We start from the raw sequence: 22,199 nt of genomic DNA, 5'->3' as shown, positions 1-22,199 counted from the left end.
TTGTAATAAATATAATCCCTGGTAAAGTCAGTTAGCGAACACTACTGGCATGTAATGCCAATGACGACCATTTCACACACTGTCGAAAATGCTCAAAATGTTGTCGGCACCAAAAGTGAAGGGCTGACAGTTGTGTTTACATACCAACCGTAAGCGCTAATGTTGGTTAGCATCAGCTAAAGTTAGGAAGTCTGACACTTGAGAGGCAGTGAACGCAGAGAGAGCTTAAAAGCGCATCTGTGTTTTTTGTTTTGTTTTTGTTTCCTTTGCTTTGTTTTAGGTTTTCTTGCATTAAGATGTTGCGCACAGAATCCGAGATATAATGGTGACTTAGCTGCTTGTTGGATAAACCCATGGATCTTAGAAAAGATTAACATTTCCCGGATTTAAGCACACGTGTATAACAAAATGGGAAAAATTACGCTTGCTAACTTTTCCACATCATAGGTTTCAAAGTAAATAAATGTTTTTTCAAATACTCACTATGATCTGAGTCAGTTTAAACCTTTTTAATATGGCTGTACGGCGCTAAACTTTTCGCTTGACAGCTAGCGCAATGCTAAGATTTACACGGAAATGATCCGCGGAAATCATTAAAGTACTATTGGTCCACATTTTTCTTCTATGGTAGCACCCTGGGCAGAGTAACACCCAACTTTAAACTGATCTGTTGACACCAGTGACTGTAGAAAACATTATTGTGACAACACGTTTTTGGGGGAAAATAAAAGAGATTGAAACTTTACTGATAATTTGTCCAAGTTGAAAAATGCCCTCCTCCACAAATGTTATGTGACAACCTCATTGCCTTACAGAATTATGACATCACACACATGTAGAATCTTACCACCATTCCGATCCTTTGATCCTTTGATCCTTAAAACCTATAAATAGGGGTGAAGAGCAACGACTTTTAGTCCGTTTCTCGCAGCATTGATGTGTGCAGCATTGAACCGTTCGCCAGAAAAACCTTTTGAAATATTTGGATCCTTTGCAATAGTAACTGTATCCAGACCCAACATGTCTCAAACAAAAGATCCAAAGGGACAAGAAGTTGACCCCTACGCTCTTCCCTGGGATGAGCCACTAGACCCTTCCCTCTCCTCTCTTCCTTGGTGTGACCAAGTAGAACTAGAGGAAAAACGTTTGGAAGAAATGGAGGATGAAGCGCTCACAAACACAGAGAAGATTAAGTTCTTGATGGAGGAAAATGAGAGAAAGAGCGCTCAACTAAAGAAGTTATCATACCAGCTTCAAAAACAGGAAGCTATTATTGAGGAGAAACAACAGGATCTCCAAGACATGGACAAAAAGAACCAGGAGCTCCAAGGAAAGCTTGATGAAGCCCTGCGACAAAATAAAAAACTTGTCCAAGAAAAGATACAAGATGGCATGAAGAAGAGAGGGCTGCAGAGCAATCTCCGAGACATGGAGCTCATGTACAGTGTTGACAAAAAAAGGCTTGATCGCACAGAGCAAGCAAATGAGAAGCTTCTTCAAGAGAAAAGGGAACAAAAGATCAAACAAAAACAAATGGATCGCAAGCTTCAGAGCATTGAGCAACACAATGAAAGCTTGCAAGGAAAGCTTGATGAAGCCATGCGACGAAATAAAAAACTTGTCCAAGAAAAGATACAAGATGGCATGAAGAAGAGAGGGCTGCACAGCAATCTCAGAGACATGGAGCTCATGTACAGTGTTGACAAAAAAAGGCTTGATCGCACAGAGCAAGCAAATGAGAAGCTTCTCCAAGAGAAAAGGGAACAAGAGATCAAACAAAAACAAATGGATTCGAAGCTTCAGAGCATCAAGCAACAAAATGAAAGCTTGCAAGGAAAGCTTGATGAAGCTCTGCGACAAAATAAAGAAATCCTCCAAGAGAAAGAGCAGCTGGTCATTAAGCAGAGAGAAGAAAAACTTCTTCTCCAGGAGTTTGAGAAGAAAAACCAAAATCTGCAAGAACTTTACAACAAAATGAAGTTCAAAGCATCTGAGCTGGAAGGAGAAAATGAAAAACTGCAAAAACAGGAGGCAACATCTAAAGTGCTGAAAGAAAGGTTGGAAGAAAAACAAGCCGAAATAGAAGAAGTGGAGAAAAAATGCAATAAGCTGGAGAAGCAAAACACAGAAACAACCGAGGAGTTGAAAATCCTCATCCTCGAGAAAAAGGTGCTCGTGGAAAAGCAGCTGGAAAAAAAGAAAAAACGCTTCCGCTTCTTCTGGAGGAAGAACACTCCTTCTTTCACTACTGCCGATGTCACCTCGTCTCCCCCCTCTCCCTTTAACTCCTAACACCTCTCCCATCTCCCTCCCCTCTCTCTCCGTTTTCACACTCACCCCAACCAGTCCCGACAGTTGACTGCCCCCTCTAGAGCCTGGTTCTGTCATAGGTTTCTTCTTTTAAAGGGAGTTTTTCCTATTCACTGTCGCCTAGTGCTTGCTCAGAGGGGATTGTTGGGGTTTTCTCTCCTCTATCCCTTTACTCCTTTCAACACCCCCCCCCCCCCCCCCTTCTTTTTTCTTAATAATATAACAATAAAAACAATTGGCTGCATTTTAAATGTGTCAGATCAATGGCTTTATTCAAGAATACAAGTAATGGGTAATAGCTGCATGTGTGTTTGTGTGTGTGCATAATATGCATACTTTACTTGTTGGATCCATATCCTACAAGGAATTAAATAAAACAAGAAGACAAACAAAAACAAAACAAAAATATTTTTCTCTCCCTTCCAAGGTCAGGAATCAGGATGAGGAAGAAATTAGGTCAGATCAGTGCAGGTTTTCGCACTGCTGACATTGAAAAATGTATGGCGAGATTTTCAAAATACATTTGCAATCAAATAACTTTGGAGCTGGAAAGACAGCTTAGCTCAACAGGTTATAGGAGATCCAATGCCACCTACTTTTCATGCCAATCTTCTTTGTGGCATAAATCTCCCCTTTGATCATTGATCAGTAAATCACTGCATATAAATTCATCTAACTGTTATAATTTAATGAGTAAAGATTCTCAGATGATTGAATTGCGGTTTTAGTAAATGTTGAACCTTTTTGCGATTTCTGTTTTTAGAATCAATAGCCCATATTTTCATCCACTGCTGAAACGTGCCTTTGAGTTTTTCATCATTTAACAAGAATAGGTTCAGGCAACCATTGTGTAATTAGGCTTTCGCGGTATATGTGTTGTCTTGTGTTGTTAGTGTGTAGTGTTGTGGATAGTTTTGTGTTGTGTGTCAGAACAATGAGGCTACTGCTGTCTCCAGGTAGAAACAGGAGTGATACACCTGATGCTGTCAGACCTGCAGGTACCAGGCTGTGATGTTCTCCTTTATAGTGGACAGAAATTATTTTTTTGGAGTGACACAAATAATTTGATTGTTCTGTAAATAGTTTGAAATGGTTATTTAAAAAAGGGTAAAAGGTAAATGGCTGCAAATAACTTTGTTGTTTGCAAAACTTGTGCATTGGATTTTAAAATTGACAATTGCATTTAACTGCATTTAAAGTTATGAAAGTTATGAAATATGAAATATGATTCAATAAACATGTTTGTGGTTGTTACAGAAATAACTTTTTCTACTTGGATTTTATGTTTTTTGTCTGATTTTAGATGAATTGTGTTAATACAATATGTCAAAATGAAAACATAACTGCAAATTCAGGCACGTGAGGTTGTGCTGAACAGGATGATACCAAACAAGGCAAAGTAAATCGATTTTAAAGGTTAAATGTAAAGGAAACATCAAAAGTAGTGAAAAATGGCCAATTATAACCTGGACCCCAGAGGGTTAAACACTTCACACAATAGTTACTTTTCAAGTAACTAATTACTTTTAGAATCTTGTAACTCTCCATCTTTCCATCTTGTACGGGTGAGAGTCGGCTGTGGCGAATATTCTTAAATCAGTGCTCGTGCTCTGAGAAAACCCATGGGCTTTATGTGCTAAAATGTCCTGTGATTGAATTTGATACTTCATTTCAAGATCATTTTTCAAATTCATACATTTGGTCGATTGATAAGAAGGGCTTCAGGTTGAACATACCGTAGCTGTGCTCTGAACATTTTAAATTAAATTGGAAGTGCTTCAGGAGTGTGCACATTTCAGCTCTGTGAGGGGGAAAATTCTTAAGCTTTAAGCTCTGTGAATACAGAAAGTGATTCAGATTTCTGCTTACTCAGGTTCCCAGGAACTATTCCCTCCTACATTTCAATATATTACCACAGTGTATGTACATATTGCATTTTGCCTTTATTGGATTTCAGCAGTGTGTCAGAGAGAGAGAGAAGAAAGTAGGGAGAGAAATAGAGGTAGAAATGTACCTGTTACTAATTTCTTATTGCTCTCACACAGCAGATGTTCTTCAGTAATATAGGTTTTTATCTATATTACAGCACATTGTTATTTAACACTAAAGCACAGACGGACTGGTGACTCTGCAAGACTTTGATTAACAGAAAATTACAGTGTAGACATCAGTAATAATAGTCAGGGTGTTTTGGTTCATCCATTGTTACTTGCTGGGGTCATAAATTATCCCAGTTTGTCTCTTGAGGGTTAAACTCAAAACAGGTGACATTGCAAGCAGAGAAACAAATAAGAAACGTGCTTTTCTCCTCTCTGGCACACATGACAGCATCAGGAGAAAAAACTATATCCCAAAAACTGAAGAATATGTCAGGTGACCAGTCATATGAACCATCATTATAAGTCAAGGCTTCTGCCCTTTATCGGTTTCATCAAATACACATTTTGTATGTGTGTATTTGCTCTATCTTCCTTTTTAGCTGTAGATAGTGTCTGTCTTAAAGTAAACTCTTCAATAGATTTAATGGTGTGGATTTGAGGGTTAAAGACAGAGAGTAAGAAAATCCCTCTGGGTCGAGCAAAAACAAAGGTTTCTTTGTGAAGAAGTTCGTCGGTGTTTGATGTGAGCTTCAAAAATGGTATCAAAGATTACATCAAAGTTTCCAGTGAAAGAAGAAAATTTCCCCATTTCATCTGCAACATCTCATCATGAGCTCACAAATCAAGCTGACACAGAATATTTCCTCTTACCTTCATGTGGCTGCGCTACTATTTCACAAACATGTGTATGCACTTACATGCCCTGCCTTTACATTTTTCTTTGTACTATGAATATCAGGTATTGCATTTCCTTAATGATCTAACAAAGCCCTGTATATTATTTCATTAACCTGCTCACAGACACCCTGTCACTCTCGATTGTGCTCCTGATTGTACATAAAGTTGTGTTTTTGTACAATCAAAAGACACACCTCACTGTTGAATTCATGAGCTGTCCAGCTCTTTAACAGGAATGATCTCTTTTATAGAATATCAAAAAGCATTTCCCCATGACTGGAATAGCCTACACATCTTGTTAACTGCTGATGTTTTGTTGTGACTGGGTTGAGGTGTAAAAGGAGATAAGACAGGGTAAAAGTTCCCAGTAATACCGAATCGCCTCCCCTATTGTCTTGTATCCTTAAATCATGGTAAAGGAAGACTGTTGGCATCAGTTTCTTAGGCAGAACAACGTGTAACATCCTGTACTGACCCAGACTGAGTTAAGACAACAGACAGCTAACTGCCTGTCTATATACAGTATATTATTTAAAGTAAGTTAAATAGTGTTAGTGATTGTATTATTTCTGTTCTCCTTAATAATATATTATTTAGGATGATAACTGTGTCAGAACCAGTGCTTTATTTTAGTATGGTATGGTATATTATATAAATATACCATGGGTTCTGTGAACAGTATAATCACATGCACAAACTCGGTTTTGTTGTTGTCATTCTGTATTTAAGGGTTTTTTATCATCATAAAAGCATTGTTTGATTTTTTTTTTCCTCTTCCTTCTCAACAATCTCACAAGCTAATAATCCTCCCCACACATTCCTGCTCCAGGCCACGTCAGATGCCACTTGAATCAGGAACAGACAACTTGTCCTGCGCTGAGGCAGCTTGCCCAGGATTATCCGAGGCATCGCATTCAGGCCAGGAAGTTCTTTCTTTGGGTGCCCATTGTTCAATAACCCCCTCAGATACATCAAGTCAACCACACAAAAAAACAGACGTGCATTTTACCCCGACTGTACTTCAACCGGGACCATTACCAGGTGTACAAACCTGTGTCAGATCTCAGCCCAAACTTGGAACGTCAGCTCCAATCAGTGAGAGTGCAAACCTGGAACGAGGAAACTGAGGGAAAGGTGAAGGGATACTGAAGGGAAGTAAGCATTGAATTAAGCATTACCGTGGGGTGTGTGGACACCTGATATTTGCCGTAGTCCTGTTTGTATTCTCCCCTCTTTTTGCTGTGGGAGTCTGTATCGCTGATATTTATTCTGGAGAGTGTTGTAATGTAAATGGGAAAGAAATGGATGACCCATAGACTGCTTATAAATACAGTCCCTACATAATCTACTGTATAGGGATTTGTATTTATCACAAATTGTGACCCTAACAGAGAAAACCAACATTTTTCTTAACCTTTTACAGGTACAAATTATTTATTGTTTATAGCTATTTTCTTTCTGTTTTTAGACTGGTTTACCATATTTTCATTGCATAATAAATAGACTAAAACACTCTATTGCATTGAGAATCTTACATACTTTATGTTTAGTTAGGTTTATGTGATCTTATATCATACAGTAGTTGAGGTTGGGAACAGCAGTGTCCCACCCTCAACTACTGTGGTTCATTCAAGAAACCTCCAGCATTCAAGTACTGCTTCTCTAGTTGGAAAAGCTAAGCTCAAAGACAGTGACAAAAAGAGCTGAACTGTGAGAAGATTGTAATTTTGTGTAACTTATGTCTTTACACTAAGCCTGATGACAGGATGGGGAAAAAACAGTTATAAATTATAATGCATTTAGAAAATGTACCTGTGTTTTGTTTAAAAATTGAAAGGAAGATTGTTTAGGCTAAGAGGTACTGTTTACAAAGTGCAAGAAAAAATAACCAAAGACAACAAAAGCTCTATATTTAGATTCTAAAAAGCAAACAAAATTAAAACATGTATTATATAATAATGACAGTCATCACAACTATTTAAGAAAAGAATTTAAAACCATTGAATTTGCATTGGATGTGCTATTTAGAAACACAAAATTTTTTTAAAAGATCTGTACAGTTATGTTCCTTCTCTTCAATGTACCTTTTAAATCTCTTTTGACAAAATTTTATATTTATTTTTCTTAAATGATTTAAAAGAACTTTATTAGTAATAAAGCGCTTATGAGGCAATGAGTGCACTTTCCTTCAAAGACTCTATTGTACCCCCCATTGTTCTATTATTTTGTTGTTATTTCTAGTATTTACTGAGATCCTTCAAATATACTCTCCCATCTCGACTGCGCCATCTAGTGGCATTACACAGTACGACGCTTGTGCTGAAACTAAATAATACACATAAAGGCAAAATGGGTTTTTTAATGTCCACAGTTACGTAATGCTTCCACAAACTTCATAATGTAAATTACGACAGCTTAATAACTCAAGTAGCACAACATGTTGATGTATGCTGTTTAATATTGCGATGAGATACTTCTTCCACCCATAAAGGTGATGTGGAGGATAAAATTTAGGTGAATATGTTGTTTTGTTTTGTTTTTTGATGTTATTTTTCATCTACTTTTACTTGTTACTTTATCAGGGAATTCTGGACTGTAGTTACAAAATCAAATCATTGCATTTTTAGGTAGCATCAATGGCTATCTCAGGGCACATTACATTGTAAGCAGCCTACATATTTGTCATATTTGTCACATCCTACCCAGGGGTATTTTAGTCAGAGCAAAAGCACCAGCACTGCAACATCTTTTTTTTTTTTTTAACAATGTTTATAAATTGCAGTTTTGTTTAGGTTTTTTTTTTTCATGTTTAATGCTCATTTTATTTTATCAGATGGTCATGAATCATAATAATATAAATTTGTTGAGAACATTGTATGCGCATATGTGGAGTCATCAGCCAAAAGCTTATTGTGACAGTCATTGCCAACCAACCTGTCTTGTGACCTATTAATAAAAAGTCATTTTCATTTCATACCCTTCATCACATTCAGAATTTCTTTGAGTTGTTGAATGTTCTTAACCTTCTTGCTTGTTAAGCATTTTTAAACTGTAATCTCAATATATGATTTTTCCCCCCTGCCCCATTTGTCATCTCATGATCCCAGAGATGGGACCATTTTGTGTTTTCCTGAAGGGATCACTATCTTAGAGATCATTGAACTTGACTATTAAACTGGCAAACAGTAATTCATCAACATTATTTTTGAATTTGTACCCTAAATTAATTTTTGATACTGTTACTTTTAAAATTAAGATTTTTATTTCATATTCTTAGATCAGTTAATATTGGTGGATTGACACTTTTACTTGAATAAAAGAGACAAAATTGGACCGTTACATAAAAAAAGGAAAGGAAAAAACTTTGCACCTGACCCTCTCAGAATCAAGTGTTTTTTGTGCAATGTCTTAATTTACCTGAGAGATAAGTGAGGTATAAAAATGTAGGCCTTTTATGGACTATAACTCATTTTGACTACTACTCGTCTCACAAAGTGATATTGGCCCTTGAAAGTTGACCTCAAATTAAGATTTTAGCCAGTGAATTATCAGAAAAGGGATAAAACATCCAGGGTACCAATGTTAGTTTCTATTATTCTACACCAGACATTAATTTGGTGCCGTTAAGACTGGCAAATCCCACGACACCAATACTGGTTACAGAAATAAACAATGAACAAAAACAAGACTAGATTTATTATTTAGAACATGACACTTGGAGAGATTTGACTGACTAGGTTGCAGGGCCTCAATGTGTTTTTCAGCCCCTTGTCTCCCCTGAACTAAAGTTATGAAGGCTCTTGGATGTTATTAACTCACAAAAATATAATGTGATTTCAAAAGAACCACATCTGGAAAATGTTGAAGAAAAAAATTCCATTGATTTATAAGGCGCTTGGGTGTGAAGCACCAATTGATTGCTGATGGAAAAAACATTAATATTAAAGAAAAGTGGGGGGGAAAAAAGGAGTCTACATTGGGGATCAAGGTTTAGCCTGTTATTCATTGCAAACATTTATTACATTTCATATGATGCAAACAACAGTAAGTCCCACCCTTGCTGGAATAGCTCATCATCTTGTCATGAGGGAATTAAAGAGACACAAAGGGACAGGGACAGAAAAAAGTATGTATTATGCGCAATTCCATTGTTTCCTTACAAAATAAAAACAAAAACATAACAATCATCTCATAGTGAATTTTGGCATCTCCTTCTCTCCTGTTGTATTGTGGAGTAAATGTAAATAAAACAAAAAAACTCAAAAGAACAAGGCATGCATAATAGTATCTGGTAATGCACATAGATCAAAGGATACCACTTAGAAATACAAAATCCATGTACGATGTTTGTGTACATTTCATATATATGGTCCCTTTCTTAGGTGTCTTAAGCCTATCTACCTGTTCCCACTGTGGGACGTGTCTTCTGCTTGGTCACTAGATTAACCCTGTGAAAAGGTCTGAGCAGGAACGTACATCTGTAGTATGAACTTCTAACAGTGATGACTACTAGACGTTACATCTGGCTGTTTATTTTATTCCTCGCTTCATTTCTTACTGCATGTTATTATAAAGATATTTATTGCAAAGTTCATTTAATTTATTTAAATAGTCTTCCTTGCATCAACTGACCATTGTGCTACCTACACAATTTCAAACCTTATCAGAGTTACAGCCAGTATTACTTCTATTAAAACGTTCCTCTTGTTAGTTATGTTACCACCCCATGCTTCTCTTATGTAAATTTAAGAAAGGAAAAAAAAAAAGAGAAAAAGAAAGGGGGGGGGGGGGGGTGTTATTGACTATTTTGACTCAATATAATGTGACTGTGCCCACAGAGCCTGGGATGAGAGTATTTTAACTTCCAAATAACCTAAAGAAACTCATCACATTTCTGATACACCAAGATCAATGCACTGTTCCATTTTAATAAATGGGTAAAACAGCCACATGTATAGAGTGGGGGGTGTGCATGTGGCCACTTCATTTAGTTATTGAAACCATGTGGGGAAAGCAAAAAAACAAAAACAAAAACACTGCGATTAAATACGATGTTGAATGTCTTTACTGTTAAAAAAGTGTACTGCAATGTATACAACTATGTTGCTCTCTCTCATTGTTTAACATGTTGTTGAAGAGGGGGTGGGGGAGAGGCATTGGATTGTTGATTATATAAATGGAATCATGTACAGTTTTACACTTATAATGCATCTATCATCATTATCAACAGATCGCAGGGAGCGAGGGAGAAAGGGGCAGCAGAGGACAGACAACATAGAAAAGATTCATCCACTTGAATTTGAACACCCTTTGCTGTGGAACCAATGCTATGTTACTCTTTCAAAGAGGGGAAGAGAAAAAAAAAAGCGAGAGATGGAAACAACCGTGTTCATGTACAGGTATGAATGCTGTAAGTGCAGAACCAAATGTTCGACCAATAAAAGTCTATTGGGATCAAGTTGTACTGGTTTCTCTGAAGGTGGATGTAGACTTGATTAACCGAACGTGGGGCTGAGCATGATGGTACTGGTGGCAACGGTGGGCGACTCGAATGGTTGGATTTAGCGCTCGCCCTGATAATCGTGGTGGTGGTGGTGTCAGCGTGTCACGGGGCTTGGCTTCTTTAGTCGATGTACTGGGAGAGCCAGCGGAAGCCCTCACCGTAGCCCTGCCTCTTCAACACACTGCACATGAACACCTCCAGTGGTCTTGTGTTCAGCTCCTTCAAGGGAACGTTGCCCTGAGGATGGAAGAAAAAAAAAAAAGCAGAAAGAAAAATTAAACCAAACCCACTTTGGGACCACAACACATTGGTACAAGGCTCATTTACTGCACATGATCCCCTATGTCTTTTACATTGATAAAATATCTGACATGTTATGCAAAAGAACCAGGCAGGGATTTATCTAGGACTGTTGGTCCTTTCACATTTTGATATATGAACTTATATATATTTTTTTCTGTTCTTCAGCATTTAGAGCTTTAAAGCCTTGGTTCACTTGGACGGTGTCTCACCTTTCCTGTCGTCTGTCCGTACAATCCGAAGATTTCCCTCAGCTTCTCCTCGCTGATGGCTTCTGGCCTGTCAATCTTGTTGCCCAGGATCAGAATAGGCACATTTCCGATGGTCTCATCTGTCATTAATGCCTGGGTGGGTCAATGAGAGTGACAACATTCGTATTGGTAGGTAAAGGTAGATTTGGAATCATATTCCAAAAAGTAAGACAATGCTTCAACACATTTAAAATTCATCTCAAACAATGGCTAATAAATTGTTGTACATTGTCTGACAGTGTGGGGTAAATTTCTTCTTCACTATTTTTGTCTGACCTGTCAGAGACCACAGATGAGGAGCAGCCTTTTAGCTAACTCTGGTATATTTACATTGATATCTTCAATAATATGCATCGTCCCTTCTAAATTAAAGGGAAAAAATTAATTCACGAGCAGATTTATTTAAAAAAAATAATAATAATAATTAAAAATGCGGTGTTTGAATGAAGCGTTTATGGCTATTATAATTTTTTCTAGTAAGTTCTCACAGTTATTGCTTTGATTGTCCTCTAACTGACTAAGTTATATGTAACTAGTAGACAGTAGTAGCCTTTGAATAGCATGAGTTTTTAGTGACTTGAAGTCAGACAGGAGACCACAGTAACAATGACGTTGTAGCTCATTTGGCTTATGAACCATCACTGTTCATAGGTTACTGCCTGTAAAACTAAAATGTGACCTTGAACACAGCTGGTGTGAATTTAAACAAACTTGCACACAAGTTTGGTTAAATTCTTTCCAATACAAGGAGGAGGAGTGATTCTTATAGCCATGCCAGGTCATTAATCATTCACCCAGATTTGTCCATTTAAAAATTAAATTTAAAAAAGCCAGCAAAAAACATGCTTTTGTGAAACACAATTAGAAAATAAAGAGTGTGATTAACATTTTCCTGTAACTCCTAAAATACAAACAAAACATTTGACTGGCCAATGTTACACTTTTAGAATTTGCTCAGTTTTGGATGTTCTGTGAGCAGCTTTTGCCTTTCAGACTATTCTAAAACTGGTAAATTAGTTACCAGAAATATCCCTTTGGTCGGCTGGTTGAAAAGTAGATTAGAACATGTAGGGAAGAGAAATGAACCCCTCTCTTTTAAGAAGCGGGGCTAGAAGCAGATTTTTCAGAAACATCCAAGACATTAGATTAATGCACCACAAACTGAAACCCTTAAAAAAAACATTTGAATAAAGAAAAACTGCCATACTGTTTTGTATAATCTATCATAATTCCCATAATATTGGTACCCATTGGGCAAACAATTGTGATCAATAATATTGTGGTGCCGCTTTCATACAAACACGCTTTTTTCAACATGTTTCCTTTTTCTCTTATTTTTAAAATAATTATTAATTATATTGTGTTCTTTTTCTACATGATTACTTGTTTTCTGAAAGAAATAATCCCTTTATGAGTAGTTCTTTAATGGTCCCTTTGTATCTTTATATGGACTTACTGGGGAAAAACAAAAACTATTATCTCCTCTCATTTTTTTCTCAAATTGCAATTATCAAATACATGTGGTAAAAGGTAACATGCACAATGAATAACCAAAACTACACTTATTTCTCTCTTTGTTATTATACTAAAAGCTGTCAAAAACGACGCTTAGCGATGTGATGGGGACCACGTGTGTTGCGGGTACTTACATCAAGTTCTGCTTTTGATTCACCCAATCTCCCGAGGTCTGCACAATCCACAAGGAAGACAATGCCATTGATGGCAGGGAGGTAGTTTTTCCACACCCTGCGGGCTGAGTGAACAAACAAAATTAAAAAAAAAAAAAAAAATCTTATTTGTCAACTTCTCTTCTGTTTTAACCTTGGGCTAACCAGACTGAAAACTGAAGTACATTAGCCATACAAATGAATATTGTTGTTTCCTTAAAAACAAAATGCAATCAGTAAAATACAAAAACTATCAGAACACAGACACACCTTGTGCGTGGCCTCCAAGGTCAAAGGTGGTGAAAGTCATACCAGCAATCGTCAGCTCTTCTGAGGCTGGAGGGGAGGAAATGAATTAGTCAAGCAAAGATACTGAAAAAACATCAGTTTAATGCAATTCCATATGGAATATCCAAGCGCATGTTACACATAGGTACGTTACATTTATGATATTACATCCAATCAACAGCATCTGCTTTAAAAGTGTCTGTTAACAAGAAAACAGATATAAATGTCTGTAAAAGCTGCCTCCATTTCTTTGTATTGATAGTCTTTTGACACATAACCGAATGAGCATGTGTGAACGTGCATGCATGTGACAGAGTAAGCACCAACTCACTTGGGTGTAAAGTTGGCACATGCTGTCCCAATCTGTCATCTTTGAGCATGTGCAGTAGCGTCGTTTTGCCAGCATTGTCCAGGCCAAGAAATACTAACTTGCCGGATTTCTTATACAGTCCTGAAAGAAAGCCAAAAGTATTTCAGAACACAAACCTGTACGCTACTACTCTTTCTTTTTTTTTTTTAAGTTGCTGAATCACATTATATATTTTTTTAACCTTTAAAGCAAATCAGTGACACTAAACAAAGGCTATCAAGCTCAGACCTGTTCTTAGAACTACAGGGGACATTTAATCCACATAAGTTTATATAAATCAGAACACCATTTTGGTTTTCTCAAATTCACACAATGATTATTTAAAAAGAAGTAGTTAGTTTCCAATTTGATGGACTGATTTGACTATTTTTCTTTCTTCTTCTTTTTTCTTTTACATTTATTAAAAATATATATATATATATATATATATATATATATATATATATATATATATATATATATATATATATATATATATATATATATATATATATATATAAAAAAAAACCTTTCTCAAAACATAAAAGGTGCAAAGTTATGCCACTCCTTGATCAACTTTCCTAACAAGATTACAAGCCTTTGTGTTTACAACTCTGAGTCAGCATAGTGATACCTGGTGGATTTATAACATTTCTGAGTCAGTCAACTGGATGACATCATTACTTACAGCAGCACTATGCGACCTGTCTAACTGGGAGAACAGGAACGCCCGTTTCATATAAGCAGTTCGAACACAGAAACTAGAACAGCACACCCTGGGGAAAAGAGCTGCTGGTACACATTTCAAATGGACACTCAGAGAGAGAAAGAAAAGAGGGGAAAAAAAAGAAGGGTGGAAAATTCTGTCATGTTTCTGAGAGATGTATCCTTTATGAGGCTTTCATGTTTACGCAGCATGTGGACATCACTGAAAGCTTTAAGCTGAGCGACTTTCAGGGAGCAAAATGGCAATGCCATAACCCATAGGCTACCGTGTGTTAGAGCTCTAACCAGGAACTAAAGACATACACTGAAGCAATAGAAAGAATTTGAAAAATGATGACCACTCCAAAAAATGGTGATACAATCAAAAGTGTAAGAGTGTAAAAATGGATGTGTTAGAATGTGAAACAAAACAAAGCATTTTCCTGACAAGGGCTGCAGCTGAAAAATATTTTATGAACAACAATAAAACTTTGCAGCGTGGATTAGGAGATAATGAGTGAGGATGTACCAATCCAACTTATTCCATTTCTAATTTGATACCTTACCTTCAGTTATATTTGATATCAGATCTCAACTAAAGCTGTACTACCCACTGTGTCCCTCTTATGTCAACAGGGTCAGGATTGAATAAATGGCCCATTATACCTGATGTCTCCCTAGCAAATGGCGGCAGACGCCAGAGGTGACGCTTAAAACATGCTTTGGTGCATTTTTCCTGATCATGCATCTCTCAATTTTTGTTACCTTGCATGGAGGTGCAGACAGGTTGAAGACATGCATGTGCAATCCTGTCAGTTTTTAACCACCATGGTTCACCGCTCAGAGATATCCATATTACACAGAGGGAGATGCTGCAACAGCCTGGAAAGATCAGACTTTCTGTGTGAAACTTTGGAAAGGTTTTGCCTGAGGGACAACACCTATTTGTTTAGGTGGATATTGCAGCGAGTTTCAAGCACTCTCAGCCAGTATATATAGTCCTCACGTCACAGCTGACTTCAGGGCTGGACTGGGACAAAAAAAAAAAAAAAAAAAAAAAAAAAATCGGCCTGGGCATTTTGACTAGAGACCGGCCCACCAGGTATTAAAGCCATAAAGCCTTTGAATGAAAATAAACGCTGTTGTGACAGTGATGTACACTGTCCTGTTGGTATATGTATGATTTCTATACATTTTACGTCAGATAAAAACTTTGGTTGTAAGATTCAGATAATTATTTTTTAAAAGCGAGACATTTTAAATGAGAATAAGAAAGAAAAGTATTTCTTTGTGCCCCCCTTTCCCTGTTAATGCCCTACCTGGCCCCCTGACCCGCCCCTGCACAGTTACCAGCTGTCAGCTACTTAGAAAAGGATCCTGATGTTATTTGTCTCTCAGAAACAGTTTATAACTTCCCTTCAACTCATTCATGTCACCTAAAAAGGTAAACCTGTCTCTCCTTCACCTGTTCAGCTCTGATGATTCAGTAAGGACATCTCCTGGTTTCATCTTCATGTTTCCCTCTCACCAGATATCCAAACCGATATCATGACCAGTAGCTTTTACAGCTGTGGCTCCAGCAAATATCAGCTGATACTAGAAAGTAATAAGCAGTGATGAGATTCTGAAACCACCCAGGTGAAAGCCTTTCGCTATTTGGCTACACCTAGAAATTCTGTCCATGAAAATTATGAACAGAATCAGGGACAAAGGGCAGCCCTGGTGGATCCCATCACCCACCAGGAATGAGTCCAACTTATTGCCAGTTATGCAGACCAAGAGCTGGTCCAGTGTTCCATGACCAGGATGAAAAACGCATTGTTTCTCCTGTATCCAAGGTTCGACTAACAGATGGACTCTCGTAACACTGATCTGCCAAGCGGCAAGCAGATCAGCGTTAGTCAATACTCAAAAAAGTAATTATCACTCCAAGGAGAAAGTAATTAATTTTACTCGTAACATTATTTTCATCTTACTGTAACCAGTGTTGGGGAGTAACGGAATACATGTACCGCCGTTGCGTATTTAAAATACAAAATATGAGTAACTGTATTCCGTTACAGTTACCGTTTAAAAGGGTGGTATTCAGAATACAGTTACTTTGTTGAAATAAATGGATTACACTGCGGTACTTTCCTGTTTCATTTTGTCGCGGGTCAGGACTGTTTGGGTTTTGTTTGACAGCTACGTTCTGTTGATCCAGGCGGCAGCGTTACGGTTGCCATGGTTACAGGGCGACGCTCTCTCTCTCTGCGACTGTGTGTTTCCTGGGTGAGAGAGCGCCTTTTCGTTGTTGTTGTTGTTGTTGTGCTAAGCTAACAGGCAGAATGCTACAAGCATAGCTCTAAAGAATGTAGCATCATGGGCAGTGTAGTCCGTGTTGCAGGGAGAATGGACTGCCATACACGTTATGTGTCTGTGAGCGCGAGGAGGGAGAAAAAGGGGAGTGGAAAGGTACGAGTTGTCATCGAGGAAAAACGGGAGCTGGAAGCATGTAAATATAATAATAACCACTTCAGCCAAGAAGAGTGCCTGACGAGCCCAGTTGTAAGTAAGCTATTAAGACTCGACTGTACACTGTGTTCGTGTTTTCCTCCGAAAACAATAAGTTCCGTTGGAGCAGTCTTTCAACGCCTCTCTCTGTCTGTCGCAAGAAAAGTTGACCCACACAACAAAGTAAAGCTAGTTTTCGGCTACGAGCCGACAGGGACCCCGCCGTTTTAGTCAGAGGTCCCTTTACTACAGTTCGGAGTCGCGGACCTTCAGTAATAGTAATAAATCACACAGCAATAGTACATTCACGTTGTTGTAAAAAGCATGATAATATATTAAGTAATCCAAAGTATTCAGAATACGTTACTGTCATTGAGTAACGTAACGGAATACGTTACAGAATACATTTTGGGGCATGTATTCTGTAATGGAATACATTTTAAAAGTAACCTTCCCAACACTGACTGTAACATAGCTGAAATGCATTGACTCATAATTACCATTTAACAATACAAACAGAGGCTACAGTTTCACACACCAAAACAAATCGCTATCCTAATAAAGTCACAAAGATAAAAGATAAGATAAGATAAATTAGTCCCACACGTGGGGAATTTGTTTTGTTACAGCAGAAAGTGGACAGTGCAAAGTTACATAGAAAAATTAGAAAAACACTGGAATAAGATAATGATAATAATATGATCTTTCTCTCAGTGTTTAGGTATGAACACAAAACTGACAACACAAAGCAATGATGAACACCAGCACAAAGACACTTCAAAGTGATCAACACAGTAATTCTATTGTTGAAACGGAGGCTGCAGCCTGTCTGCTCATCAGTTTGTTACCTTTGAAGTTTAGGGTCTGTCTGGCTGGGTTGGGGTCAGCAGTCACTCAGCTTTAACATCACCCTGCGTTCTTGGCTAGCTTAGCGTTAGCATGCTGTCTGACTAGATGCTTGCAAAGAGTCGAAGCTGTGTTAGCAACATAATGCAGGTGTTTATGTCCTAGATGGAGTTTCCAGTTTACCATTGCATTCTCATCCTATTGTGCAATAACAATAAAAGTAATGTCATATCCACAATATAGACTGTGTCACTATTGGCAAGTGCAAGAACCGATAACTGGATCGATAGACAAGCAGACCAACAAGACTAACAGTTCCCAGTAGTCCAAGGAAATGGACAACTGGGAACCGGTTCTTGATTCCCATCCCTAGTTGGTACTCACCTAAAAACTGTAGTACGCTATTGAAACCGCTAGAAATCCACTCCAATAGGAATGACATATCCGGAGCTGTTGAATCCTGAAAAACAACCCCACCCCCCAAAAAAAGAGGATTCAAAACAAAGGAAAGAACAAATTAATTCACAGAGAAGGGTATTTTTCCCCCTTTGGACTGATAAGTGCTGTAAAGTGAAGCAAAATTTTTAAATATTTAAAGAAAATATCTTATCTGATTCAACAGTACTTTTCAAATTTTATAAGTTGTAAAATTGTGATTTTTTTTTTTTTTTTTTAAATAGGGCAAAAACCAACTTGCCAAAGTATCTGAAAATATTAAGTGATAAACACAATTAAAGGGTAACACATAACTTAAGAACTAAATATGCCAGTTGCATCAACCTATCACACAGATACTAGCAACTGCTGATAAGAACAGTGAGTGCCTTTCTACAGCCAATGATTATCTTGTTCCAGAAGGACAGGAGATTCAGAACCCTGATCACATACCATCTGACAGTTTCTTGACAGACAACATGAGCTTTAATCTGAAAATTATGCCGTCTAAGACGTTTAAATGGGGGTAGCCTAATTGTTTGCCAATTAAAAAAAAATTCCAAAATAAACAGACTCAGATAACTACTACAAGTATGAAATCAATAGCAGTTTCTGTTGTGTAACAGATGTTTTTTTTTCTTCTTTTTTTCTGGGTAAGACACATTTTTACAGTCTTCATTTTTTATTTCTACTTCATATAAGCTTCTTTGTCTCCCATTTAAGTGACCCAATCAAATATGTGAGAGCTATGCTTATGACATTCAATAAAAGGGAGGACAGAAAAAGCAAACATCCCCTCTCCAATAAGAAGTTTTTGCACTCCATTTCCAACTTCATCTCATTTTTCAATCCTCTGCACACTGATCACAGCAAGGTAAGCTGGTACAGACCTCTGGCCCCAATTACGTAACATGAAAACAACTCCAGGGCTAAAGTATAAGGCTGACAAAGGTCAAGATCATGCAAATACAGCTGAACTACACGTCAGCTGGTGCCACACTGTGGACCGATATGCTCCCATGCCTGCCTCAGTGACTGTAAAATATTCGGCAAGCAAAAGATGCATGTGGCCATAAAAAGCTTGCCTGAAGTCTGCTGCCTTACTCTGTTTCAACTGCATTTGGCGGTGTCGTTTACAAGATGTGCAAACTGATCATCAAGCATGACCAACTGCTACTACTAGGGTCTGAAATGAAAAGCCAAATGCCAACAGATCTTCTGTTTGGTCGGTAAATCTCAGAAGACTTTCTGACACACTGACGGGTAAATATATGCCCTAAAAAATACACATGAACAACTTTAAAAGACTATGCTGACGCTCTACTACATTTTGCTGTTGTTGACTTGCTCTGTCATTTGCCGTCTGTCTCAGAGTCCAATGAACAATGACAATATTCTAACAAGAGAACAAGAGCTCACCCAAACCAAACGGTAGCCCTAAGAAAGACACAGACACTATCAAAATAAAGGGAAAATAGGAATGGGTCTTTAGAGTAAACAAATAAAAATGTAATGCAAACATGAAGGTGAATTACTCTGATCAAATTGATTATCCATGAAGAAGGTTTCCGAACCATTACAGCCTTCTTTTTTCCTCATAAAGGGCCTCTAGGACGAATGGTCCCCACTTAAGATGTCAACGTTACCTGTGTTATCTTAACAGAAGTTTATGAATTTTCCTGGCCATCTAATAGACAACAAGATTCCTTAAAAGAACACCCCCTAAGAAACAACTTCTTAAAAATCCATTCTCATGTCATACGATTGAGGAAAAGGCAAAAACTATTAGGTGGGCCTAGGGCTGTGCGATATGACCAAAATCTCATATCCCGATATAAAACATCTATCGTCCGATAACGATATAAATCACAAAAATGTAACATTTTCTGTAAATTCTGTGAATCTCGGGTAGCTGAAGTGTTTCTAGCTGGGCGTCATATATCTGGAGTCGAGTGTTTTACCGATGCATGAAACTACACATTTTTAGACATAGGTTGTAACAGCCGCCGTTTTCTTTGCAGCGTGCTGCAGGGAAAAGCCTGTTCTAACGTTTGAGTCTAAGGTTTATTTTTTAGCACCTGACGGCTCTTTTTTGCTTCTCATTGGTAAATACTCTGCATACTATTTTACGTGATTCAGTTTATTTTGAAAAGTCTCAACAGGATCTTGAGCTTTATTGAGAAAGGTTTATGTGGAAAATAAACAAGCGGACGCGATGGTTTTACCATCATTGTTGCTGATGACAATGCATAAAAACAGGCGCTTGTCCGTCCATAGTGTGGTTATATTAAATATAAGAGAAAGAGATGAATATAGCCACTACAGTGACCATCAAAACGATGAAAAAATATTGCCATAAACAGTTTATTTTGCAACACCACGAAACAAATGATAGCGTAAAATGAAACGATAGACGTTTTTATGTCGTCATCCGATATATATCCTTATATCGTACAGCCCTAGGTGGGCCCCAAACTTTTCACATACATTAAGTTTTTTTTGTTAGTTTGATTTATTTTTTTACTTTTAAATATGCTCAGTAAAATTTTGTGCTCAATTGCTCAGTACTTTGAGAAATTGTGTTTTGAAATTAGTTGTTACATATATTAAAATAGTTATGCTACAAATGTTCGCTTTTGCAAAGTTATGTGAAACAACAAATGGTAAATGGCCTGTATTTATATAGCGCTTTTACTAGTCCCTAAGGACCCCAAAGCGCTTTACATATCCAGTCATCCACCCATTCACACACACATTCACACACTGGCAACAAGGCAATTAATTTCATTGGCCACTATATTTTCTCTATATTTATTTGTCTCCTTTGCCTTGAACCTTTAACTTGTGACAACAAAAAAGATGACTTCGGGAACTCAAATGTGCCCTCAAAGAAAAACTCGTTATAACTAAGATGTCTAATATAATTAAATCTGACATTTAAATACACTGCAATAACGCTGAGTCAACATTAAATGGGTAACAGGGGTGTCTTATCAAAAATCGTCACCCATGTAGACCGCTTACCTCAAACACTAACGTGATCTACCTCTTGAATTCCTAGTTCAGCGTGTTAGTAGCAAAGTGCTCATGTCTTAGATAAAGCCTATCAGAGCAGTGTGTTACCAAACTAAGATGGGGCACATTTTCTCCTCTGAGAAGATATGAATTATTATCACATTTAGGTTTCAGGCAGTACCTGTCAACTAACACAACACTGCGAAGACAACGAATGCGGTTTGACTCGGCTGTCAAAATCCCCGGGTTATAACAGCCAGTATAGACGTAGCAGTGAAGTGAGCTAACCTTCAATATGACGGCTAATGTTACAGCAATTGATGGTCTCTGCCAGGTTACACTTCAGCCAAAAAACTACAACGAGGACTGTATTTAAGAATGCCAACAAACCATGCCACGCCTATATATATATATATTGGTTAGGTATAGTTTGAAAAGAGAAGGCGAGGCCGGCTAACCGGCTAGCAGGAAGCTTCTAGCTACGTGTCATATTCTCTATCACTTAGGCGACGTTGCATCGATGGCTACGTTAGCTAACTAGCAGTTAGCTACAAAAGCGGCTCTTCGACGTGCTAAAACCATGAAATTTGTGCAATACTCCGACTGTTTTTCAACTCTGAAATAAGCACCAATGTTTAAATAAATATGACAACGGGTCAAGTTAAATGTACACCTCACTCCCAGCACCGTAACAGTAAACTTGGTGTAAGAAATGCTAACGTAGCAACATTAGCAGCCGGGAGAAATTGCTAGCCTAGATGTCGAACGTTTACGGGACTCTTCAGATATCAAGTACATTAAACAAAAAAAAAACTTACCCGTTATCTAGGTGTAGATTAATATAACAAGTATGTTCGCTCTAATACTCATGTAAATTGGTCACTTGCTCAAAAAAACCAGAGAGCCTGCAAAATGCCAGGTCCTTCTCTCCTCCTTCGTGTTTTGTTACTGAGCCACGACACTGCAATGGCTGTCCAGCAACTCCCCGAAAACTCTGCCCTGCCGCTTCCTGTTTATGTTTCACAGTCATCTTTCCGGCAGGGGAACTAAAATCTAGCTCCGCTCTGGATTTCTTTTTGTTTCAGAGCCAACATGGACATATTTTGCTCATTTTTTTTTAATTAAATAATTTTATCGGTGTATTAACGCGTGTGTGATGGTTTGCTCCAAGTTTTCATATTGTTATAGTCAAATAATCTCGTTAGGCAAGTCCATGTCAGCTCTGATATGACGAGATGTACTTTGTTTATCTCATATTTA

General features: G+C 37.7%; 1 protein-coding gene across 1 annotated transcript; it reads right to left on the bottom strand.

Moving 5' to 3' along the window:
* Window positions 1-9,070: 9,070 nt before the first annotated feature.
* On the bottom strand, window positions 9,071-21,948 carry sar1b (secretion associated, Ras related GTPase 1B). The gene is made up of 7 exons (XM_082548466.1): window positions 21,758-21,948; window positions 17,874-17,949; window positions 13,428-13,547; window positions 13,079-13,144; window positions 12,791-12,894; window positions 11,103-11,234; window positions 9,071-10,827 (listed from the first exon to the last, which is right to left on the bottom strand). Exons 2-7 carry the CDS (start codon window positions 17,929-17,931, stop codon window positions 10,711-10,713), a joined length of 597 nt encoding a protein of 198 aa, XP_082404592.1. The 5' UTR covers window positions 17,932-17,949; window positions 21,758-21,948; the 3' UTR covers window positions 9,071-10,710.
* Between the last annotated feature and the right edge of the window lie 251 nt (window positions 21,949-22,199).

Source organism: Aulonocara stuartgranti (genome assembly GCF_965226115.1).
Source record: "Aulonocara stuartgranti genome assembly, chromosome: 10".
In the NCBI taxonomy this organism is placed as follows: Eukaryota; Metazoa; Chordata; class Actinopteri; order Cichliformes; family Cichlidae; genus Aulonocara; species Aulonocara stuartgranti.
Note: the sequence above shows the minus strand (reverse complement) of the source record. Positions and strands in the feature narration are given on the sequence as shown.

Bases quoted from the DNA above. Each gene is read 5' to 3' on its own strand.
- sar1b (XM_082548466.1), bottom strand. From the start codon at position 17,931: ATGTCATTCCTATTGGAGTGGATTTCTAGCGGTTTCAATAGCGTACTA. The intron at 12,895-13,078 runs GTGTGTCTGTGT...TTGTTCACTCAG, and splicing joins CCTTGGAGGCCACGCACAAG to CCCGCAGGGTGTGGAAAAAC. The intron at 10,828-11,102 runs GTGAGACACCGT...TTCCATCCTCAG, and splicing joins ACGGACAGACGACAGGAAAG to GGCAACGTTCCCTTGAAGGA.